We start from the raw sequence: 26,419 nt of genomic DNA, 5'->3' as shown, positions 1-26,419 counted from the left end.
AGACTCCACACCTCGATGTAGCACTCCACGTGGATCTCACCAGAGCAGAGTAGAGAGGCAGGATTCCCTCCCTAACCACTACTGAACTCTTGTCAAAAAGCCCACAGTCTTCTCCACACCGAATAAGCACATTTTCCGTTAAAAAATTAGATACTGCATATAAGCTGTCTGAAACTCTATGAAAAGATGAACTCATTAGGTTGAAACTCCAAAATGTCATTGCCAGTTATCAAAGACTAAAACTATATGATTGTGAGAAAGGAGAATTTGAAACTCTACAATTGTCAGAACGCAAGATTATAAAACATGATCAAATATATCAATGTGGTGACAAAACACAATCTCCATCTTCAAAAAAATCCTGACCTCCATTTCCACTACCCCTATAATTAAACAAATTTGTATTTCACACCGAAGAGAGCATCTAGAGAAGAAAACAGAAACACCATCAGACTCTGATCTCAAGTCATGTGGGATTAGTCTTGTTTTAATACAGGAAAGCACTAGATGTGCTACTATCTCTAAGACAAGGAAGAGAGCTCAAAATGCAGACCTATTTCAAGTTCAGTAGTTCACCAGATTCTTCATCTATCTTAGTTACTAGCTATTCACTGCATTGCAGAGAAGTGGGTATCCCAAATAATCTTGGGGCTATTTTTGTGCAGATCTATATCACTGCAAACAAACGAAAATACAAATATGTTAGAAACTAACTTGATTTTATTTTTCCTTTTGTCTTAAATATTGTTTAGTGTGCAGGAATTTGTTTTTCATTCATATTTTCTACTTGTTTTCTTCTGAACACAAGCTTTTAAACAGGTCAGTCCCAATACTGAAATGAACAGCATCAAATTAGTTCTGTTAATGCTAAGAAATTAATTTAAACCTTGGGTAAGCCATGGCAGATGTGGCAATGGAAGACCCTAAGAGAATAAACAGAAATCTAACTTGAAAGTGTAAGGTATTTTTTCACAAACAGCAACTATTTATAATTCTAGTGATTACAAATAAAGGCACAGATCTATTGGTACACCTCACACAAAAACTGAAAAATCTGCCTTAAATAAAACAAAGCCCCAAATCTCATAAAGTAGCAATTCAGACATTTTATTTTCATGCCAAAAATATCCTGCACAATATTTCAGATCTTTTCTCCCAAAAGCATGAGTACCACAATATTTCTCTCAGATTAAGATGAATTTGCAGTGACATTCCTCATCCCAGCAGCACGTTTTCATTTGATTAACTTTAGATTTTCCCTTCTTTCCTACACATAAACCAAATCCTGTTACACAGCCATCTGTGTAATACAGATGAAGGACAAGAAAATTAATGGAGAAAGAACACAGCAAAGGTGTCACCATCCTACACCTGTAAAGAAGATTTATATGCTGCCTAAAGGCTCGTGACATTTTTGTAGCACCATACATCCTTCACTGTGGATGCCAGGCAGAGGTTACCACAAAGGCCCTGTTTCCATGTGGCCAACCTGGTTTTTTTGGGACTTGCCACACACAATAACACTCTGCCCTAAACTGACTGTCCTCAGAAGCTGCTGAAATTTGACTTCTCCAGAGCCACTCTGCATGGAGCACTGGAAAGCGACACAGAAAACCAGCTAGGCAGAAGGAACAACATAACTTTATTCATTAATGCATTGGGACAGCAGAGACTGCTGGAAAGTCTAAAGTCTGTCTGCCATGGTTATACCAAGTACTTGACCATACTGTTAGCACAAATGATACTTAGAATCATACTCTAATGCTGCAATAAACTCAGATAAAAATTGTCACATTATTTATAAGTTGAATGATACAAAAAAGTGATTGTAAAGCAGTTCATGAATAACAGTGTCACTTGTCCTGCTCAAAGGACACAAAAAAAGGAGAATGTTGAGAAGATTGTGGTATCTACTAATATTCCTCCTCTAAAGAAGGGCTCAAATTGAGACAAAATTATCCTCTCACAGCTATTTCACACACATATTTTATAGAGGCAGACACCTAAACTAATAATAAATCTTTCTGTATTTTGAAACTACAGTTCCACAGACTGCTGAATCACTGTAATAATCATCACATTTCTGTTAAGAGGAGGTGGTCTGGCTTCTCTTTTCCACCTTGTCACTGTTCCCAGCTGTATAGTATTCTGTATGCCCCAATATATATATATTAGTATATATATACACTATACTGTATCACCTTGTCATGACCTGATCTTTCTCACTAACCCTGATGAAAAGTCATTTTTCTCATCCCCTAGGATTTAAGTCAGTGCTATCAACAGGTATAATACTACGTTAGAACAGAACAGAACAAACATTTTTTAGATACACTTCTTCAGAAGGACCTGCCAGATGCTAGAGGGAGAGTAAGGCAAGGAGGGGTAGGGAATGTGTGTGGAAAAATGGGAGCCGCAGGAAGGCATGGGAAGAACTTCAGCTGCACTGAGTTGTTACAGCAACTCACTGTATTTCACAAACTGTAAGTGTCTGTAGCCACCACAGAATACAGCGCTAGTGAGGGTGCTGACCTTGTTTTTTTGGTAGATCTGGTAACCGTTCAGTTTATGTGTATGTACATACCCCTCACACATGTGTGAGGGGTATAGGTGGAGAGATATGAGATAATCTTAAAAAAAAAAAGGGTCTAATCAGCTGTTTGTAAAGAGAGCTGTTAACAGTATTAGAGAGTCTGATTTGAATGACTAACTGCAACTTCTCTTCAGAACACAAGGTTCATGTCCATTCTACTAAACTTGCACTGGTATTTAAGAAGTCACCAGCTTTTCTGTCCACTCAAGGTTCCTTCTGAATCTTGGAGTAAACTGGCAGTGAAGCAAGACAGAAAACAAAGCAAAAGATAGATATAGGTAAGGAAAATAAAAACAAACCAGCCAACCAATCAAAAAACCGAAAGGGGAGAAACGTATGATCTCTCTAAAAGAATGATTAAGCCATCAAGATTTGGGAGAATGACAGTACAAAGGCAATACTGGGTACACACACAGTCTGATACTCCATTTTTAACTTGTGTTGAATAATAAATTAAGTGAACAAAGATGGCAATATCAAAATTTCTAAACCACAAACACAATGATTTGTTTTACTTGTGTACAAGCCCCACCTCTCAGACTTTTTTTTTTTTTTAAAGCCAGGTGTTTCCAAGTGTGGGGATTAAAGCCAGTGTGATACAAGCAGAAGGAGTGGAAAGCGGCAGGTGACAACACAACCACGTACACCTTAAAGCAAAGACTCTCAAAGATTTCTTTTTGGTGTTATGGAAATTGAAAAAGGCTATTGAGGTTTATGCAGCAGAGAACATTTTTCAGTCTTCCTCACCAGAACCCCCTGAAGGAAGATTTTAGCCAGTACTGCAGGACCTAACTGGTTTCGCTCTTTTTGGAGCTCATCAGCTGCAGGTAACGGCTCAAAACCCAAAAATGCATGCACCCCGCACAAACAGAGCAGAACATTTTGCTGAAAGACGAAGTCCTTTGCATTGTGAGGCATGCAGAGGGCTTCTGGAAGTCCATATCATAAGCACATTTTTTCTAAATGGCTGCCTCTTGTGTCTTGAATGAAAAGCATCAGTGAAGCTGCTGTTTCACATCAGAAATTAAGAGTATTTTGCAAAAAACCCACAAAAATTATTTTCCTCCCTAAAAATCACCATGGTGTCTATATACTATTAACTTTATCAGAAAAATAAATTCAGTACTATTGTCTTGGGCAACCTAACAATGACAAATATTTGAATCTAGATCCTATCCAATTAAGGCCACCTTAACTTATAAGTATTACCTACAGTTAACAAATATAATAGTAAAATGCTTAACTCTGTGCAGTTAAGCACAGAAAAGAAAACCCTCTTGATTTCTCCCTGACTTTATTTAATCTTTGAATTTATTGAGAGAAGATAAAAGTCAGAAGGTAACATACTAAGGTTAAGTGGAAGCAGCTGAAGTGTCAAATGATGGTGAACATCTATTAAAAACTTTTAAAACTTGCAGTAATAAACAAGTAAGGTCAAGATTTTCCTCTGTTATGTAAACCAGGAAAGAATTGAGAACACTTTCACAGTGAGGTAGTAGAAAATTACTGGAACTGAAATTTTGGCAAGATCATTGAGTGTTCTACCAACCTTCTTTGAACAGCAGAGAACAGAGACAAAAAGCACCAGCAGATGACAATAACATTATCTATGGTCAGAGTCCATCCTGAATTCATTAAGCAGTAATTCCAGAGGCCACACACAGTCCTGTGCCTTAGACCTTCATTAAAATGGTTCAGGAACCTTTAGCTAAACAATGTCCTAAACAGTTCCTTGGGTTTTTATCTATTGTCTTGGAGTAATCCACACAAACAATTAGATAAGGGCTAAAAATGGATGACTGCATTTTTCAGCAGGGGTAATTAATACCCAGCAGTCACTAAAATCTCAGCAAAAAGCAGGGTTATATAACCCTAGAAGAAAAAACCAAACCAATACCGTAGCAGAGTGAATACTTTTCTGAATCCCCATTAATGCATCTGAAGCTGCAGGCACTGCATTTTAGGTTTCTGTGTTTAAAAACTGTAAAATACTAATGAGATTAGGCTAGTAAAAGGCTCACTAAAATACTAGTGAGATTAGGCTAAAGAGTGCTCAAATCTCTGATAGCAAAACTACCTTTAAAGAGTCCACGGACACCAAGTGTTCACTACTGTGCATCAAAATTCTTTTTCAGAGCAGAGGCTAATAAGTGGTGCCATCTCCAGTTGCACTTCAACTGCTTGGGAGATGTTAATAGTGCTCAACTGCAGTAAAGCTCTCATAGCGCCGATTAACTAGAGTAGTTTGAATGTCTTGAAGTAAAAATTTGAGTTCTTAATATTCAGAGAGGTGAACTCACAATATGCAGTGCACAGACTCAAGAGCTGCAACCTAATGGAAAGTCCCACCCTTTCCATGCACAGAAGAAAGAAAAGGGATCTTAAACACAGTAGTAAAGCCTGTACAGCATACTTTAAGATTAATGAAGTATTTTAAGTTGCTCCTCCAAGCATGTATTCCATGTAGTCTTTTAAAAAATTAACCCCCACTTTACTTGAAAGTTTTAAAAATATAAAAATCAGAAAATCCTACATACAATCCATACCGTCTCCACTTCTTTTTTCTTCTTCCTTTGACTATTACCTACCTTCTTTTTAGAGGAAGATGAACAGGATAGCAGAAAGCTGGAAGAAGTAGTGAAAGATAAAAGAAATGAGGTGCACAAAACTAGAGGAAAAATGAAGACGACCAAATGAGTATCTGAGAAGCAGAAGATGGAAAAAAAGACTATTAGAATAAAACCTTCAAAAGAAGGCAAATAAAATACCTTTTGGTAACACTCAAAAATACTGCGTAAGTTGTGTTAAATTTATTAATTTCTGAATGCAGTGCTACTTGAAAATAAAAATTATTTAACAGGACACACCATCTTCAAAGCCCTGATAAAAAATTAGTATCTTATTCCAATACAGTACCTTTCTAAAATGTGTAAAATCTCCAAATTAAAATAAATAGTTACAGTAAAATAATGCAGAAACATATGATCAGCAGAAGACGCATCTTCTATTAATCTTGTGAAAAGCTGGCACATCAACGCTGAAGTGATTCTGTTACTGCACAACCTGAGACTCCACTTAGTGACTTCAAACTTGGTGACACCTCCTACATGGAGTTCGGCTTTTTTTCATTGCTCTGAAGCCTATGCCCTACCCCTGAAGATTTACTTCCTTCTTCACCCGCACTGACTTAGTGGGAGGCTGAATGGTAACTCACAAAGTTGCTTCCCTAATCTCAAAAGATTACCAAAGTGCACTAACACACAGTTCAGACTATTCTAAGCAGCTTGTGAAAATTCTCAGGGAAATCCTTATGTGAGTAAGCTAAGTTAATGAGATTGTTTACAAAAAGAGCAATTATATTTTACAGCCTTAATTCATCTAGTTTTTACTTTTATATCATGTACTTAATTATTAAATACCTCAGCAGTAGACCTGAGAATTCTATGATCTATACCACAAACTAATTTTGCACTATGATCTATACTGCAAACTAGTCTTCTAATTGGATTCTCATTTTTTGCAAAATGTGAATTCTTAAATGCAAAATCAAACACAGTATGTATGACATTGTATTTGTGTGATTTACATTCAATTTCTGATCTCATGTCACCTCTTTCAGTTTGAAGTAGCCACTCCTTCCCCAGCTGAGTGTTTCCCCAGTCAACTCCACTAAATGTAAAGTAATGTACAGGACACAGAAACTACTCACAGACTACAGGAGGAGCAGGACTCATACACCAAAGCAGCAAGAACAATTTTTTTTTTTTTTTTTAATGAGAAATAATGACAGGGTGTGGGAAACTGCTGGTTCCCTCCCAAAGTTTTATTTGGAATCTTCAATAATAGGCATAACTTCCTTGAATTTTATGCAACCAATCAGCCTCTTAAGAGCATTTTAAGGATTATTTTCCATGAGCACCTGTAAGCCTGGATACATATGAAAAATCATTGTCATACAAAATTCTATCGAAACTGAAGATCTAGCACATCAGACACTTAATTTCTGCCCCTGACAAACTATTTGTATCTACCACACCTAGTCCTCATAAAAAAAAGTTCTTGCCTTCTTCTCTAATCAGAAGACTGAATCCCTCTAATACGATTTTTCTACCTCTCCTTCTCTTTTAGTCTTGCACAGATAACAAGCATTAAGGTTCTCTGTACAATAACAGCAAGATCACTCTTGATTAAGAGTGAGACACCCAGTTTTTAAAATTCCAGATAAAAACTGGAGAAGTAAATAAGATGACTATGACCATTTTGAAGTCATTCTTTATTCTCTTACCTTTCCTCTCCCGTTCTCCTTCAACCCATACTGGCCAACCTCCTACAGCAATGCAGAAATCCAGAAAAAAAGAAGGAAACAGACCAGCATAATAGAGGAGAAGCTTGCAGATGCTGACAGTATAGCATATTACAGCATGAAAGGAGACAGAACTACTTAAAATGAAAATACATTTTTAAGAGAACAAGCTACAGCAACTTCAACCCATGCCAACTTCCACAGTGAAGAGTCGAGGAAAATACTCTGTAGATTGTTTAGAAAAAGGACAAAAGGGAAAATAAAACTTAAAAAAGTAATTCAATGCTTCCTGGAAAAAATAAGAAAGCTGCTCCACTTCTGCCCAAATTAAAAGAACGGAAAATTGTCTCATATGCTAAACTGTTGATTATGAGCAGAACTGATGCAGGACTACCTAACTTAGGGCAGAAGGAAATGAGATGAAAGGGGGAATCTGGCTTTTAATTAAGATGAAGATCAAAAGAAAAAGAGTCGTTGCAGAAATAGCATTTCTACACACTGTGTTAAAAAGAATACGGGTAAAGGCAGATTTCTGAAAATATCCTGATAATTAATTTTGTGAGCAGAACAGTAAAAATAACTGCAAGCATCAATTGTTTCACTGATGTTACAAAAAATTATACATTTAAAATTATTTATATTCAGGTGGGATACTTTAGGCTGTTCTTTCCTAAGTTTATCTCTTCAGGTCACTTTTAAGCTGACTCTCACTGTCCAAGGTGAAAGGTTTCTGACAGACTGAATGATCACAACGAATGCTGACTTTGATCAAAACTCCTATGAAATAAACTTTTCAGGAATCCAATTTGAAAGTTGCAACTTTTTAATTGAAATTAAGATATATGCAAGTCTAAAAAATCCAAAACTTTTTTACAGAAGTTGATTATACTTTTATAAAAACTGTAGAGAAATAACTTACATTCATATGAAAATGAGTACATTCAGAAATACTGCTACAAAAAGACTGAACTTTCCCTCTTCTACAGGATATCTTTTACAGGACTTATAAACTATTTATATAAAAGTTGCTTTTTTTCAGATATATTCAGACACATAGAAACATACCTCATATTCTTTCCTGCAGACCTTTAAAACATCATTTTTTGCTGAAGCCTGAAAGACAGATACATTTCTCCATTTGTAGTAGAAAATAAAGTCACGTTGTGAAATAAACACAGTTGTACTTTTAAATTAACTGCAATAACAATGGATTCATGATCTATTAAAATGTTCCTTTAAGAACCTAAAGAATCCATGTAAAGCTTTAAGAAAAAAAAAGCAGACACCATGACCGTTAATATGACATTTATGAAAACCCAAACCCTTGTATTTTTGCACTAAGTTAGTTGATAGTGGAAGCACACAGAGTAACTCTGATTTTGTGAAAGGTTTGCCAGATTGCAAAATACAGGAAGCATTTAAGAAATGGAGGAGCTTGAGCACAAAGATCTCCCCCTTTTCCCTACTAATTTATCACTCGTGTGTAGCTTTCCACTCTCCTCCCTCTTGTATGTTCAGTTCTATGGTTCCTATTGTCAAACCGAGTTGCAGAAATTCTCCCCTCAAACTGCAGATCCCTTTGCTCTATACAAAATCTCGTGCTCCTTTTTCATATGACAGATATTCAAAACTATAATAACTACTAACATGTTACTTCCCCTTCCAGTAATTTAAAACACTTGGGTAAAGTCTGACCTCAAACCTATTATATCACTGCCTTCAAAATGATTCCAAAATCCCCTCAAGTTTCAAGGTATTTAGATTTTAGTATAAATTTCAAAAAATAGGAAATGTTTTAACCAGAGTCTGCTAAAGTACAAAATATAGCTAAGATTCTGAAACAACAGTCTGCAATCAAACAATACAACATCTGATTTAGAGAATAATGAGAAATGGTGTAACAATCATAAGATTAAATTAATAGCATTTAGTAAGACTATAATAAACAGAAATGTCTTTATCAAGTCTGGAAGACACTTAAGCATTAGGACATACTTGAAAACATGGCTAAAAAATGCATTTGAGAATAAACATGCATTTCTTTTCTGAAGATCAAAGGTATCCCCAGCTTGTTTACTCACTCCTCATCTCTCTCCCACACTACTCTGTACTCACTGCTCATCTCTTGCCACATAGTTTAAACTCTGTGCTTTTGGGTGAAAGTAGAATTTTTTTTATTATGACAGCAGTTTGCAGTAGGTTGCTTGGTCCAGATTAAGACTACATAGGTAACATTCACAAGTATGTATATTAAGTACATCTGTGTGCCACAAATGAATTACAAGGATGATTATGATAAACACAAATATGCTCCTAAATTTCAAAGATGTTTTTAAAGCCACAAACGCATATTTGGGGGAAAAAAATCACAAAATGCTTCACAGATTTTTAATAAAAAGGTCATTGCTAAATTTATGAATTATGCTTGAAAGCATTACTTGACTACAACACTGGCTCTATTAACACCAAAAAAAACCCCTTTCTTCCATCTGATGAACAAAAACCTCTTTGAAGAGGCATAAAAATCTGTTTGCGGCAGTAACCACAATGTTGTTATCACTAAACAGGATACTACAAACAAAAGAGCTTAGGATCAGCCACACGTTTCCATTCACTCAACAGCATTTTAATGTAACAACTTTTATGTAGAGACTGTGACAAAGAAAGTCAAAATTAAGTTTAGCATAACCAAAGAGAGCTGCAGGATCAGTCCGGATGCAGCCAGCAGGGTGAAAGCCTTACCTGCTTACACACTTGCCGGCACTCCACAGCAATAGCCAGCTCACAGCAGCCTAAACCAACCCACCCGTCAGACTTCTTCAAAACTCCTTGGGAAAGAAGAGGATAGACTCATTAGAATAGAGAGTGAAACTGTGCCACCATTTTCCCTTCCCTCTACTTTTCAAATTTGATAATCCTGTTCTCCTTCAAGAAGCCTACGTACAGATTACATTTTTATTGGAATTCCAAACCAACAAACCTGAAGCAAAAAACACAAGTCTGTGTTTTCATAAATGGCAAAACTAGCAATCAATGAAGTACCTTCCATACACTGAGGTTAAAGATGCTTTATGCAAACTGCTTTATATGTTCAATGGAAATATACGATTTTAATAATGTATCTAATCTGAAATATAAACCAAGAAAAAACATCAGGAAAAAATCTCATTAGAACTGAGATCATAATCTCTTAGAGATACATTCTGTTGTTCGTTTCAACAGCACATTTCTCTACCAACTTTGCCAATGTAAAAAATGTTCCATGTTCTTTCTCCAAACTTCCTGTGGCGTTTTTGGTCTGGATGCAGTTCAAGTTCTTCAACTGAGCTGGCATGGGGTTTTCCCAGAAGTCCAAGTTTCCCAGACGTCCAAAACAGTGTCGATACCATAGGGATGTTACTGCAAACACAGGCAGCATCCAGGGCTTTTTTCCATAGGGACTCACAAGCAGGTCTGCAGGGAACACTGCCAGGACAGCTGACCCCAGTAACATTCCACATCACATGGCATCATGCTCAGCCATAAAAGCTGCGGGTTGAGGATGACAGGGCTGCCCCTGCTTGATGACTGGCGGGGCATCGGTTGGTGGTGAGCAATTATTTTCTTTTACATCACTTGTTTTTTCTTGGGTTTGGGTTTTTTCCTCCTTTCTTTCTTGTTTTTCCTTTCATTTTTAAATTATAAATTGTCTTTATCCCAAGCCATGGGTTTTCTTACTGTTGCCCTCTGATTCTCCACTTTGTCCCACTGATTGGGAGAATGAGCAAACACAGTGTGGTAATTAGCAGCCTACTGGGGTTAATCCACAACACTTCCTCTGTCATTTATCTCCCCAACATGGTTTTATAGCCAGAACTATCTCAAATAGAAGTTTCCCATCTCCCTGTCTCTCTTAATCCATTTATTTCACTGTTTGCATTATCCTAATTTCTTACCCTAAAATTACATCAAAATACGGTAAGAAGCAAATTGCTGCCAGAAGTTGTTTCATCCTCTTAATTTAATAATAAATACCGATTTTCTAACGTTTTCCAAACACCAGAATTAAAATAAAAGAATGCATTCCTGTATCTATTTCTCATGTAACTTTAAAGACAGAAATAATGGGCAAGTTTGATCCATGCAGCTGCCCAGCAGCTCTGACAAACTTGTTACATTCTTTTACTTATGACAAGAGGTAGAATTATTTAACTCAAATGAATCACTCATTTTTGTAACAAATATTTAAAAATTAAAGCAGTACTTTATTACATAAAGTATATTCTTTATGTAGAAATAAAAAAGCAGAAGAATCAACAACTTAATTTTTAAAAATGCTCTTAAGCCTAGTGGAAATGCCTATTTGGAAGAGCCACATGGGATGTCCAGCTTTAAAAAAGGGAAGTGAAAGAGCTAGTTGTAAAATCTTAAATTTAAACGCTAAGAAAACACTTGGAAAAAAATAACAAAAAATAATTGCAATCAATGGAAAACAATGGCCAACTGGTATTTATCATGAAGAAGGCTGCCTTTAAAGCACTTGGTCAGCTTTACAAACACAGGTGGCGTAGAAAGTCTTGCCAGCATCTGTCTTTCATGACACTCATTCCAATAGGTAAATTAAGAAAATGCACTAATGGCAGATTTATAAAGGAGGGGCAAAATCTTCACAAAGCAAAATTAACACATTCCCTATGGAAATTAAAAGACGCATAACAGTTATAAAAATGCAAATTAAAAGCTGAATTCTTGACACAAGGAAGGTAGCGGCAGGTGGTAACAAGTAATTGCTCAGTAGGTGGAGGGAGTAGAGGGCCAAATGTGCACTACAGCTTCTGGGTGTAGCCAGTATTCTGTCATTTTGACCACCTGAATTGTTCAGACCCCCTGCAGGTACTGCAGATCAGTGATCCACAGGTCCTTCTGGAGACTCTCAAAATCCTTTTGACATCTATTCAAAGTACTGCCTTCAGCTTTCCAATTCACACTATTTCAAAGCAGCTGTGAAGGTCATTAACAACTGCAAGTACAGCTCACCTTTCACTTCCACAATTGCAGTGCAGAATTAGTTTTTCAGAGGTTGAGCATCTTTGCCAGGGTCCAAGAGATCACTGTTGTTCACACATCAGTAGCCTACAGTCAGTGTTCTAGAATCTGGAATTCAGGTTTCACTACATATGTACAGCTAATTGCCAAATCAGCCACTCACTATGCATAAAATAGCACACCAGTCATTTCTGCATAAATGCCTATGTGGGGATTCCTTTCAATCAAACAGTAATGTTTACATTTATTGGGAGGATTGATAATGCAAGGCATAAGCAATCTAAAAAACATCAAAGAAAAATCATGTGCAATATGAAAAAAAGGTTTCCAAAAATCTCTGTTGCAATAACTAGCTGTATCCAGGAGAAACACATGGACAGCTGGACAGCTTCAGGGGCAGTGTCACCACTGAGAAGTCACCATTGAGTAATCAGGCATCCATATTTTATGCAATACAGGGCCTGTGGTTTCAGACATACTGGAACTAAACTAAACAGTGATAAAAAAAAATGAAGCAAGCTACAAATACATGCCAAATTAAGAAGGCTGATAATTTTCAGCTGTTGCTAATATTTTCTTGTCAAGTAGCCATCTCTTCAGGTTATATCCATCCAGCAGACAAGCTCGTGAATAAACTGGTCACACTCTCAAGAAACACTGAACTTCAATCTTAATACAGTAACATGTAAATTAATTTTGTCATCAAGGTAATTGTGTACATTTCCAGATGAAAATACACCTTCAGTGCACAATTAATTGACTGAAGTCCACAGTTATGGTAATTCATCAAGTTCATCTGTACAATACAGATTCCTGAGCCGTAACAAACCATCAAGTTCCCTAACACAAACTCTCATCCTGCCTCATGTATGTTCCAGCTCCTTAATCACCTTACAGTGGCTCTTTGCTGAACTTGCTCCAGAGTGTTCATAGTTTTATTGTCCAAAATACTCAGAACTCGATACAGTATCCCTGATGTAGTCTCACCAGTTCTGAGAAGAGGGGAAGGATCAGCTCCCTTGATCTGCCAGCAACATATTCACTGATGCAGTCTGGATGCTGTTGGTCTTTGTCACAAGGGCACACTGCTATCATGTTAAACTTGCTGGTCACCAGGATTACCAGGTACATTTCTACCAAACTGCTTTCCAGCTGGCCAGCCTCCTGTGCACTGTGGAACATGGGGCCTTTCCCAGGCGCAGGACTTTACATTTCCTCTTCTGCAATTTCATGAGCTTCCTGCCTGCCTATTCCTTTGGTTAATCAGCATCCCTGTGAACAGCACCAAAACCATCTGGTCTAGCAACCTCTCCTTTCACTTTCGCACCACTGGCAAATACACTGAAGGTGAACTCTGTCCCATCATTAATGAAGACATTAAATAGGACTAGACCCAGCACCAACCCTTGGGATACTGGCCTACAGCTGCACCCTGTGATGCTGATCAAACCTTCTGGCATGGCAATTTGGCCACTTTTCACTTCACCTCCACTGCTCACTTATCCACCTCACGCTTCATCAGTTTGTCTATAAGCAAGTCAAAAAAAATAGTGACAAAATCCTTACTGAAGCTGAAATAGACAACATGCACTGCTTTCCCCTCATCAGAAAAGGCAGTCATCTCATGATAGAGGGTTATCAGGTTGGTTAAGCACAGATTCCCTTTCATATATCCATGCTGACTATAAACTATCACCTTCTTGTTCTCAATACGTCTGGAAATTGTTTGCAGAAGATCTACTCTCTTATCTTCCCAAGGTCTGAGGTGAAACTGTCCAAGCCTAGAGTTCCTCAGGTCCTCCCTGCTCTTTCTACAGGCAGGAGTGAACTTGCTTTCTCCCCTTCTCCACAGTTCCCAGCGTCCCCTCTCAATACCTAAGCCAATCCTCCTCCATCAAGTGCAAGCCTTGCTCTGGACTTAACAACTGATCTCAGGGACCTGGCATTCCTGCAGGTTCATCTTACCAGAAAAGACCGAAGCAAAGAAGACCACAGGCTATTTAGTGTCACTTGTCACCAGGTTTCCTGCCTCATTCAGCAGCAGGCTCTCATTTTCACCTGTCCTCCTTTTCTGCTGATGTAGTTCAAGAAGCTTTCTGGCTGCCCATCACATAATTCACCAGGATCAACTCTTGATATGCTCTGGCTTTTCTAAACCCACCATGCATTAAGTAGGAGCTTGGATAAGGTGATCCTTGAAAGCCAAGTAGCTCTCTTGGACCCTCATTTTCTCCAGGTCCACAGCCATGGAATTCTACCAAACAGATTGCCTGTGCCTTCATCTGTTTTCTCTTCAAAACGTACCAGAGTGATCAAAGCTGTCCATAAACACCAGTCCTGTGAACACAAGACTTCTTCCAGCTGGAGAAAGAAGACCTCATTTACTACTTCAGCCTGATGAGGCAGTGTGCAACAGCCACCCACATCATCACCCATGTCAGGCTCTCAGTACTGTGCACTCCAGTGCCCACAGGCTGTTCTCAGCTGGCTCTGCATCCATTCCAGGCAGAGCTCCATGCAACCCAGTTAACACTCTCACAAAAAGAGCAACTCCTGCTCCTCACCTTCGTGTACCTGTCCCTCACAGCACACCTGCTGTGGGAGCCCTCCTGCAGTGTCTCTGTGACTCCAATAGGATGGAAGCTGGTAACTGCATGCGGGTTTCTAACCAATAAGACAGAAAGTCTGTTTACAAGCACTGGAATCAACAGTTTGCCTTGGAGGCCTGGTGGGGGGACAAGGAGGAGGGGGGGAGTCTGAGCAGATGCTGTAAAACTGTTACAGCCCCCTCTTTCCTCAGTCCCACTTTTTCAACTACAGCATTCTAATTTCAAAACATTTTAATTCTGTAATTTTAACATCTTTTAGAAATTACACGTGATACGACGGACTATTTAAACTTGATTTCCTCTATTTTTGACCCCTCCTTTTAACATTACAGCCCTATCTTGTGATTTATGCTTTCACTTTCTATGCTGGTTTGCATTAATTGACTTTTGGTGAGGAGCAAAAGAGTCAGCCACGGATGTAATTCTCTGTGAGGAGCCACTAGCAGCTTCCTCTGTGCCTGGCACCACCAGCTACTGGCTGGCTCCGAGAACTGACACACTACTAAGCCAACTAGAGAGGCTAGTAATGCCTCTATGATAACATTTTTAAGAAAGAAGAAACCATGAGAAACTCTCTTTCTGCCCTTGGAGGGGTGGCCAGGCCCTTCCCAGCAGCTGCCAGGATCCTGCTGCCAGGGCAGTGTCCCAGCACCACAAGCACCAGTGCGCCATATGACCAACAGTGAGAGGAACAGCAAGCAAAGCTATGCAAAGCCTGGATGAAATCAACTTTTCAGTGCTGCAGAACTCTAGTAAAAAATCTTTTCAATTAACAGAACTTGGGAACAAATGAACCTACATACACCAATTCTCTCCTGAGTCAGAGAAAAGGAAAAAGTGAGGACACGTGAGGAGAACAACATGGTGACACTAAGGTCAGTGCAAAGGAGGGAGGGGGAGAAGGAGGTGCTCCGGGCATCAGAGCTGAGATTCTTCCACAACCTGTGATGAAAACTATAATACAACAAACTGTTTTTCTCTAATTCATGAAGTGCATGGGGGATGAAGCATTCACCCACAGCCCGTGAGAAAAAGGGACTTGTGCTGGAGTGTGTGACTGCCAAAAGCTGTGATTCAGTGAAAGGCTTGAACAGAGATAGAGAGAATCCTTGCTTCCAAAGACAGAGGAAGAGGACTCTTGCTTTTATACTAGAACGGCTCATCCTTAAAAACTGTACCCCATAAGCTAAAAGCAAGCCATGGGCGGGACTTCACATTGCAAGCAGGTTTTGGGCAGACTGTTAGCCATTAAAATTAAAACCACACTGGAAAAGTTCACAGAGAACTGTTTCCCATAGGAAAGACCCCATGGAATAGCAAAAGAGACTCCTCTCCTTAACTGAACTGAAGAAAGATTTTAGAAGTGACCAACTGACTAAAAATCCCATGTTTTGTCTCTCTGCACTGTCAGTGGGATGGAAAAAAGGCTGGGGTAGGGGGGAAAGATGTTGTAAAGGTTTATTTTATTTCTCATTACCCTCTTTTAATTCTGTTTATATTTTTCTTTCTTCATACCTTTTAAAGTTTTGAGCTGGCTTTCCTCTTTAAGTGTTTCCTCCTAATCCTTATTTCAACCCAGGAGTTTCTTTTTCCCCCCCTGCTCAACTATAGCATAGGAAAATGAATAAATGATTTCTTGTGGATGCACTGGCACTTGGCCAGCTTCAACCTGTCACACTTTCTAAATCCACCTGTACCAAGAAGTTTGGTTCATGATCTGAGCCCCTGCACTTAAACTGTTTGCCTAATCTCCCTGTTGTGCAGTTTTTGTTCAAATCATGCTGCATCTAGAATAAAGTCATAATTATCAACCATTTTATATATCAGGCTAAGATGCAACAAAACCAAAAAACCCAAAAAATCTTGAGAAGAAAGAAATGCTGATATTTCCTGGATTTGTCACAGAAGAACATGTTTAATTATATAAACATACTAAATATTTTTTACCTAGGAAAAGAAAGCTATTAATAAAATGCACCTTATATACTAGAGGAAACTACACACCACATAGTTTATATTAGATGCATAATGGAAGTTAAATTATCATGAAATCTGTAGGTGCAGGGGGCAGACACAGTATCAAAACACACAGAGGGTGAAAAAGCAGCATGATTCAATACCCAACTGGTATTTCTTACCTGGCAAAGAAGAATTTATACAACCCCACACTTCTCTCTGAAAAGTAAAAATACAGTTAAGCAAAAGCAAGTCTACAGAATGAGAGAGTTTCTAGCAGACTCATACTAGCAATTTCAGCATTTTTTCACAGGTTTTAAAATATCTGATGGGAAGAATTCTTATGTTTGAACATCTTTTAAAGAAGTGCTATGATAGAATTTGAGTACCATTTCCTTCAGTAAGAGGGCTGCTGTGCACAGACTATGGAATCAATAGCAGCATTTTTGCAGATCCAGAACATAATGTAATTATATAGAATACACAAGCTAGTCAACTCTTTCCATCAGTATTCACAGAACTAAAGTGCAACTTAGACAAAGAACAAGATTTGTCTAGGACTAAGACCTATAGAGAAGCTTATTGCCGTAACATTCCTTCCCACCAGCTTAAAAATACCCTGAACACACAGAAAACAAATTAAAAAAAGAGTTTCAATCACACTGACACAGCAACCCATGTCACACAATGACACATATATCTATAGCAGAGCAATCACAGCAATCAATGACTTTCCAAAGTTGCAATGGAACTGTATTTAATGATTTAACACCACCCTCCTCAGTATCTGCGGAAGTTTTCTCCTTAGACAAGAGCCAAAGCAAGATCAAAAGAAGATGGTAAAGAGCTGCTACTTCTGAGTCCCATCCCTTTTATTCAGCTGACTTCCTTTATTTCATGAGGAGGTTAATCATTGGACTCAATGATCTTTAGGGTCTTTTCCAACCTAAATGCATCTGTGATTCTAAGAAAAAAATTACAATCTCGTGTTGACAGTTACTTTTTAAATTAATACCAGGTGATACCCTTTCTATCATATTACTTGAAGGAATACACACAACACAATGTCTGTAACCAGTGCTAAAGAATACTGACCATCTGATTAATTTAAACCTATCTGCTCATCTGTGAAATGGCACCAAAACACCTGTCCAACATGACAAGAGGTATCTGAGAACAGCAAATATGGTATTGGGTAGAATGGTTAGCTATTTTATATATCTACATATTACCAGTTCAGCGATACTAATTTAAGATCTACACCAGACAGATGACTTGTCATTTATAAAGAGTTATAAAAATCATGGTGTCATTTTCCCCTTTCCAGATAATCTCCAGTCCTGTCTTACCAGAAGCACTTCTCTACTATACAGATAAGATTCTATTTGCCTTATCAGAGAATGAAAGATAAAGAAAACCAGTACCAAACCAAATGCTACTCATCACTTTAACAGGTTTTCATGACAGATTTTACTCATACAAGGAGCTGTCCATAACTTTCTGAGACCTTACAGCTATTGACTCACAGAAACAAAAAGCTGAAGGAACTTTGACACACAGAAGGAAAGAATCTATAAGCAAACACAGTCTTGTTACTTATTCAATGTTATTTGCAGATTTACTACTCCTACTCATTGCCCATTTGAGCTCAGCATATGTTTTAGGCTTGCTGCAAAAAGTCTTGATACTGTTCAGAAGTAACAGAAATTACCAGAATAAAACAGGCTTTTCTGAGTGCAAAAGGGTGCCAAGAGATAAGACTCTAAAATTTACAATCTGAATGACCATACTTATCTATTCCCTGATTAGATTGCCCGTAGAAGAGGGAGCAGATTACGCTCTTAAATGCAACTAAAGAACTTTAGTGACAGTACAGAACTTTTAGGAAACTATAATCTTATTTATCCAATAAAAGCATTACTTCAGTTTCTCAGATAAGGCCATAATCAATTTGGTGCAGCTATCAAGGCCTTCCTGTCTTAGCCTAAGACCTCATGGCTTTGTGCCATACACATTGGAATGATCTAATTTAAGTCACTGTCATCAACATCCAAATGCCAATCACCCAGCACAGGTTTTTACAACATAGATAAGATTTTCATTGCTTTTTATAGATTATACATGCCACCTTATTGCAAATAACAATTTTAAGATGGCTTTACAAAAAAAAAAATCCTACTTTGAGGTTCAAATCTCATTTGAAGAGCTTTTCTAGCAAGTCTTACCATTGATTGTGGACAATACTCGGGTGCTCGCTGCAGTAAGTGCTTCAAACGGGAGTCACTCTTAGAAGACAAGATCTGTTAGAAACAAAACACATCTTAAACCACAGAGAATGTACTGGAACATAAAGTACTTTTTTCATTTGATTTCACTGTTTTTAGTTTCTCTAATATCTACTCCTTGACAACTTTGCCTAATGGTTAGTATGTACAGAATTCAAATTTAAGATTTCTTTTTATGTATTTGTAGTTTTTCAAATATGTTTCACTTTTTATATAGAGAACCATTTTTTTTTCTATTTAGAATAGAATGAGAATTTCCTCCTCAAACATTTCAATCAGAAAGTTTCCACTGAATGTGGAAGGGCAGTGTTAACTAGAGGATTTCTGCTGCACATAGCAAAATACTATACAACTCTCTTTACTTATTTAACCTTCTGCTACATGTTACATGACCTTAAGCAATTGAACTTCAAAAAAACCCTGAAACAATTTCTGTGGAACAAGGTAGAACAAAACAGAGACTAGTTAAAGTGACAGTCAAAACTAACAGGGGAATGCATAGTACCCACAGGCAAACTGAACACCCAGGAGCTTGCTAGACTGGATGGAATACAACTGAGGATGTTAAGTATGTTGCTCCTTTAGCAGTCTAATAAAATTTTATTTCTAAATTAAAACAAGAAACTGGTCAACAAGAGGAATGGAAACAGACCCATGGATGCATGATATGAAACTGGAAATTATATAACTGAAACAGAGGAATTTCAGAAGGAAAAGTACATTACTGTTCTATCCTAAATCTGTTCTACTCTTTATTCTAACATGATAAATTTATTGAAAGAAAATCAAGAGAACAACAGCACACATTTTAAAAATGAGAGCAAAAAAAGAACTGTATTAGTATTTTGACATTTCTGAGGTCATAGAATAATAAAATAATTCAGGTAGGAAGGGATCTCAGAAGATCATTTATTTCAACCTTCTGCTCAAAGAAGGGTCAAATATGAGACCAGACCATGGTGTCCATCTGCTTATTCTTTCCACTGTCGAGGTCCCTCTAGATGACAGTCCTGCCATTAAGATTATCAACACTTCATTTCAGCTTCAGATAGCCTGAAGACTCAATGACAGTTGCTTCATCCAGGTCGTTGACAAAGATCTTAAACAGGACAGGTCCCAGGCAGATCTCTTTGGTATTCCACTTCTTATTTGTCTACAGGCAAAGTAAGACCCACCAACCTCTATCTCTGAGCCTGAGATTTTAAAACCGGTTTTTTACTCAACTAACTGTCCATTCCTCAAACCCCAATGATCCTAAAATGGAAACAAATACATTTAGGGAATTAATGTTTAAAAACTTGCTACAGACAACATAAATGACATCCATGTCTTTCCCCTCATCCAGAAATCCACCCTTTTTATCAAACCAGGTTGGCCAGGAACGATCTGCTGACATTAAATCACACACTGCCTTCAGCAACAGTTTCATATTTTTCCTTCTTCAGCCTTTAACTATTGCCATAAAATGTCTTGTTGCCCATGACATCTTCTACAAGTCTCAATTCCAGCTGAGCTTTGTCTTTCCCTATATAACCTTACTTGCCTTGGCAAAAGGTCTAAATTCCTCTCGTAAAACATTTCCCTGCTTTTACACCCTCTATACCATATCTTTTCCACACCAAAGCTTGTTCATGACTTCTCTGTTTATCAGAATCAGATTCTTGGAATGCCAAGGTGTTTTCCTGGGAGCAGGGACAGACTGTCCTTATGCTTGGAGCAGGATATGGACAGAGTCCTCTGGAATGGTATACAGATGAATGCTACCAGGAAACTTATCAATATGAAACTGCTCAGAAACAAATTTAGGAAAAAAAGTCAAATGAAGAAAGAGGGGCCTGTTTATTCCTTGCTACAGTATCTGACATGCTTAATCAAATAATCATGAAAAGGAGATGATACTAAAGCTAAAAGTGCAGTAATACTACTAAGAATGCAAAAAATTAGGTGTTTGAATCTTAGTTGACATATAAATGTGTAATCCACTTTCTCTTTTTCAAAGGTCTCACAGTAGCTGATTTACTGATTAGTAAAATTCCCTACCCTTAATCAAGCCTTTTTCCTTACCTGGCAGGATCCAGGGCAACACAACTGGATGTCCTGCGTCTTTCACCCTAGTTCGAGGGTGAAAGTCTGAGGGTCAAAAATACCTTGTCATTCCTGCAGCATCCTAGATCTGAGTCCCTGAAAACCAAATTATCTTAGCCAGAAAGTCTCATCTGCAGATGAGTGTCCCCATGCCCTGCAGAAAAAAGTGTTTCTGCAGGTGGTATTGTTCACAATCGGCTGGTTAGGCCAAGATGGCTTCTCAACAAACCTCCTTCCTCCTTATCTGCTCTAAGGCCCCAAATCTAATCTGCAAGTGATATCTCCAAAGATCTCCTATCACCTATCTCCAAAGATAGGCCAAGGAACTTCTTCCTTCTGTCTGCTGCACAAAGCAGTTTAGTTACAGAAGATGAAAATCAGTAAAATAACAGCAGACAGCTCCTTCAGCCTGTTGGACTACATCAAAGGGTCACGCAGAAAATGATGCCACCAGCTTGATGTGAGGTAGCTAAGCCAGCTCCTTATAGAATACCTTGAGGGGCACTAGTCCTGCTTCAGACTTGTTCTAGACCTCTCACCACTAAGATTCTGGATATGCTGATTATTCGAGTGGAGAGAAATTGTCCAGATGAGGCCAGATCAGAGTATCTTACAAACCCTACAGGAAACTAATAATTAGAACCAGTATAGCAGAATTGGGATGGAATTTGACAGTAAAAAGCTGGAGGCCTTTCATGAACAGCCAACAAGAATTCAACAATATGATAAGCTGGAAACTTCAAACCAGTGAAACACAAGAAAGAAATAGACAGATGATTCCAAATACCATATCAATGCAGCTACTAAATTTAGCATTTTTAACTATATACAGGAATGGGTATCTTTCTCTTATATCCAAGTTTGAACATAATTTTTAAGACTGAATGCCACAGGTTTTTTTTATAATGCCATGTATAATTTTGCATACCTGTATTCAAAGAGATAAACTTATGCTGGAAGGGCTGCAAGAATTATTATAGGAATGGAGAGAGTATCTTATGCAAAGGGAACGTAAGACTTTTCCTTGTTTGGTCTAACAATATGAAAGCTGAAAGAAGATTTGGCTGTACTCTTTAGATATATCAGGGAGGGAAAAGTGCAACTTAAAGTGAAGGTTTTGTTATTACAGAGATAAATATAAACTTAATCATAACTAGGTTAATTGCTCAAACAGCCCCAAAGTGAGCAATGAAAACAAGAAAAGAGGACGGGTATGATCTAAGAACACAACCTACATTTAAAAAGCTGTGTCTACATCTATATAAGTTTTACTGATGTAAAATTCCTATGTAGATAAATAAATATAACTACACACATGCACAAAGCTGTACAAATTACTACCCACAGGTACAAATCTAAACATAAGTTATGGAAAAATACTTTCCGAGGTTGAATTCAGAACAAACAGCCTTATGAATAGAGCAAGTGAGCAGATTTTTGCTGCATTTCACAAAGCCATTTATCATAATGACATGCTTAGGGACAAACAAGAACTGGAAGGAAGAAAGAATAATACCAACATCTTGTCCTTCAGTTTGAAGTCCTCAGAATTTAGAAATACATGATTCATAAATTCTGTAAAATACCTTCACCCCTCTCATTTCCCAATGTGCTTATCACTTCTTGACCAAATTGCAGCCTCAAGTTCGTATTTGTATTTCTCCTTAACTTCAGCAGAACCAATTTTCCACTACAAAAAGAAAGAGGACTATAGTTTTAAAACTTCTAAGTTCTCATTTCGATACCACTGCATCTCACAATTCACATATAGCCTCTAGACAGAGGATCATTAGCTTACAAACTTTATGTTGCTACATCATTGTCTAAAGGCACAATTTCAACTCTGATGGAGTTAAATTTAAAACAAGCTTACCTGTTCACAGACATCACGGCACATTAAATTATCCTTTGCATGGTAACAACAAGACAAGCCTATGGAAAAAGGGGAGAGGTGAAAGAATATTTAAAAGATTTGAAACACTTAACCATCACTTCTGAACACAAGAGCACACTTGATGTTCTATCAGGACAATTTTATGGCCACAGATGACTGTGAGAAACTTTCCTTCCCAAAAGGAACAAGAGAAAGTTTTGTTCTGAAAATGATGAAGATCTTTACAAGAAGTCTCACAGATACCCCTGAACACTCACTACCGCCAAAATGAGATCTCACTTCCTTTCTCCCTCTAGTCACATTTCTGCTATTTAACTTGCACTAGCTTGGCACATGGCAAATTCCTTCATGGGACAATGCAATTTATTAACTCAGGGGAAACTTAAAAAATAATAAATATAAAAAACCAAACAAACAAACAAAAAAAAGGCCAAAAAATCTCTGTAGATAACATATGTCTTTGTAAATTGAATTATCTCACAGAATCTGGAAAGTGGAAGAATCAGTAAGAAACAGGTGGTGAAGGAAGTCAGTGCAGGAGCCTCTTTTCATATAGCTGCTCATCAAACTGTGTTCTAAAAACCTTGGAACAAAACCATAAACTGTTTCACTAGCGATGGACGATTAAGACTGGATTTGCCTGAGTGGAAGGGAGTCATAGAGCAAACACATATATGAACACATCAAGACTTAAACAAACAAACAAACAAACAAAAGAAAACCCAACAAAAAAAAGAACAAGAACTGGAGCACTAAGAAGTCATGAAACACTGAAGCTCAAAGCAGCATTTTTAGTATAATATTCTGCTGTGCTTTGTACCCCCTACCATTCAAATATTTTGTTCATTCATGGTTAACCCTGGCAAATATAAAAAGAATTGAACAGTGCCTTAACATTTTCATCCTCACTTTCCTCTGTTTGGATCAGTTTTTTTAGAAAAAGACAGAGGCGTCCTTCAAAGCTTTTACTTCTACACACATCTTCACACACAGGATCATTTAATGATTACAGATTTCTGCTGAGGTGCATCTGAACTATCACACTGCTACAACAACAAAAAAAGTCTTTTTCACATCATCTTACTAAACAGATTTTGACTGAACCATCAAGCAGGAACTTGGGCACGAATTCCTTGCAATATTAGCAGGTTTATCAACGGAAAGCTGGGACAGAGTATGTCATATTTCATTCCATTAGCTTTTTACTGCCTCCCTCCTAAAACTAAGCCTCACTAGAAACCAAAACTATAGAAAAATGAAATATCCATAAATGCCTGACTGTAGTCTTCTGCTTTAAAGTATTACATGTTCTGTATTCTCCATTCCTACGACAACAATGTCATCTGTGTACTAAAAGGTGTTTTCCAATATCTGTCTCATGTTTCCAATATCTGTCTCATTCTTTTTCCACTGCTTTTTTTGGTCCTGTCAGGAAGTTACAGACACATAGATTCCTAGAATGGTTTAGGTTGGAAGAGACCTTAAAGATCATCTAGCTCCAAGCCCCCTGCCATGGGTAGGGACACTAGACCAGACTGCTTAGAGCCCCATCCAGCCTGGTTTGAACGCATCCAGGAATGCAGCATTCATGCTCTGGGAAGCGTGGGCATGACTGGCACTCTGGGCTGTGAGCACACATTGCCAAGACATCCCCGAGGAGCTATTTCACCGCTATCCTTCTCGTTATTAAATATCTGGCCCTTGTTCGATCGTAGCTTGTTATACCATTCTTCCACCGAAAGCAAGGAGTACGAGCCCTGGAACACACAGCCTGTTCTGACACTGCATATGGCGACCCAAGCTTTTACCCACTTGGACCATTTCAAGCCATAATCCTGGGAATTCATCCGCAGGCAGCGTGACAGCCGAAGGCACACATCCCAGCCCCGAGGCACGGAGCCCGCTGGGGCAGAGAGGTCTGTGCCCGTCACGCTGCCGGGCGGGATGTCGGAGATCCGGCCGCTGCGCAGGTTATGGAAGTGCCTCTCCGCCGCTCCGGTCCCGGCCGGAGCGATTCCGGCGGGCGCTCTCCCTCACCGGGGAGCCAGCGCAGGCACCAGGCGCGGGGCAGGTGCGGGGCGGCGCCATCCCTCTCCCCCGGCTCCGGCATCCCGCCCCGACTGCGGCGGGACAGGAGAGTCCCGCGGCGCCGCAGCCCCTCGGGGGACACCGCCCCTGCGCCATATTGTCGAGAGGGACCCGCGGGGCCGCCTCCCCCCACCCCTTCCCCCGCAGTCGCTACTCACCGGCCGCCGCGGGGCACAGCAGCGAGGCCGCCGCCAGGCACAGCAGGGCCCAGGGCCACCGGGCGGCCACCGCCCCCATGGCCGGGTCTCGAACCCGCGCCGACCCCGCCCCGCGACCCCCGCCCGCCGCACTGACAGACGGACGGACGGACGGGCGGGATCTGCCCCTGGCGGCACCCCCTCCCGCCGGCCCCGAGGCGCCGCCCGCCGCGCCCATTGGCTGAGCCGCCCCGCCAGGCCCCGCCCCATTGTCTGAGCCGCCCCGCCCGCCGCGCCCATTGGCTGAGCCGCCCCGCCAGGCCCGCCCCATTGGCTGAGCCGCCCCGCCAGGCCCCGCCCCTCAGCCACCGCGGACATTCCAGCGGGAGCCGAGGGGGGGGACGTTGGGCTGGGTTCCTGCTGCTCTTTCTCCGCCGCCTCCTCCTCCTCCTCCTCCTCCTCCTCCTCCTCCTCCTCCTCGGCCTGGCGGCGGGCTGCCCGCGGGCACCCCTTCGGTGCCGCCAAGGACCGCTCAGCCTGCTTTCTCTCCGGCCCATGGAGCGACAGCGCCATGCCCGGAGGGAGGACTCGGGCTCGGTCTGAGAAGAGGAGTAAGGAGAGGAGGGGGGGCACAGGCTCGGTTGAATTAGTTTATTTCTATTTATGTATAGTATTTGAATTATTAACATATTTCTAGACATGCCTTTTAGAGCATTGGTTGCATCCTTCCAATACTTAAAGTGGGGTTATGAAGAGAAGGGACAGTGACTTCTTGTCCAGGCAAATAGTGACAGGACAAAGGGGAATAGTTTTTAACTGGAAGAGGAGATATTTAGATTAGATATTCGGTAGAAATTCTTTACTCAGAGGGCGGTGCAATACTGGGAGAGGTTGCCCAGAAGAGCTGTGGATGTCCTATCCCTGACAGTGCTCAAGACCAGGTTGGATGGGGCTCTGAGCGACCCGGTCTGCTGAAAGTTGTCCAATCCCCTGTGACAGGGGATTTGAAGCAAGACGGTCTTTAAGGTCCTTTCCGACCCAAACCGTTCTGTGATTTCTGTGATTGTAAGGCAACTTTATAGCAATGTTTTTAGCTTGAAGTTACTTTGTGTATGCAGAGACACTGAGGAAGAAGTGGCCTCCCTGGCCCCAAGCCTGAGCTACAAAGGGGAGTGACCCTTGGGCTGGGAGGACAGAGATGAGGAGGCTGTCATGGCTGGACCTTGATGCTCATCCATCATCGGTGTCAGATTCAGTCCACAGGGTGTACAATTAAAGAATCTGCAACTGAAGAAACCAAGAAACCTCTCTACAGTAGGGCTACCACTGGAATTTATTTTCCACGTAGAGATCAAGCTGCCCTCCTTTTTTTTTTTTTTTTTTTTTTTTTTTTTTTTTTTTTTTTTTTTTTTTTTTTTTTTTTAAGAATTAAAATGTAGGCTAT

At 39.6% G+C, this 26,419-nt stretch overlaps 1 protein-coding gene across 1 annotated transcript in view; it reads right to left on the bottom strand.

The window, feature by feature from the left end:
• The window catches only part of RECK (reversion inducing cysteine rich protein with kazal motifs), a 47,231-nt gene extending 22,094 nt beyond the window's left edge, over positions 1–25,137 (bottom strand). Inside the window, 6 exon segments of the mRNA XM_066323531.1 lie at positions 7,962–8,009; positions 9,639–9,724; positions 16,669–16,705; positions 18,712–18,786; positions 22,730–22,788; positions 24,997–25,137. Of these exon segments, the coding sequence (XP_066179628.1) occupies positions 7,962–8,009; positions 9,639–9,724; positions 16,669–16,705; positions 18,712–18,786; positions 22,730–22,788; positions 24,997–25,075 (384 nt within the window). The 5' untranslated portion in view covers positions 25,076–25,137.
• Between the last annotated feature and the right edge of the window lie 1,282 nt (positions 25,138–26,419).

Source organism: Sylvia atricapilla, chromosome 1, assembly GCF_009819655.1.
Source record: "Sylvia atricapilla isolate bSylAtr1 chromosome 1, bSylAtr1.pri, whole genome shotgun sequence".
Classification (NCBI taxonomy): Eukaryota; Metazoa; Chordata; class Aves; order Passeriformes; family Sylviidae; genus Sylvia; species Sylvia atricapilla.
The sequence above is the reverse complement of the archived record's forward strand: the minus strand, read 5'-3'. Positions and strand labels throughout refer to the sequence as shown.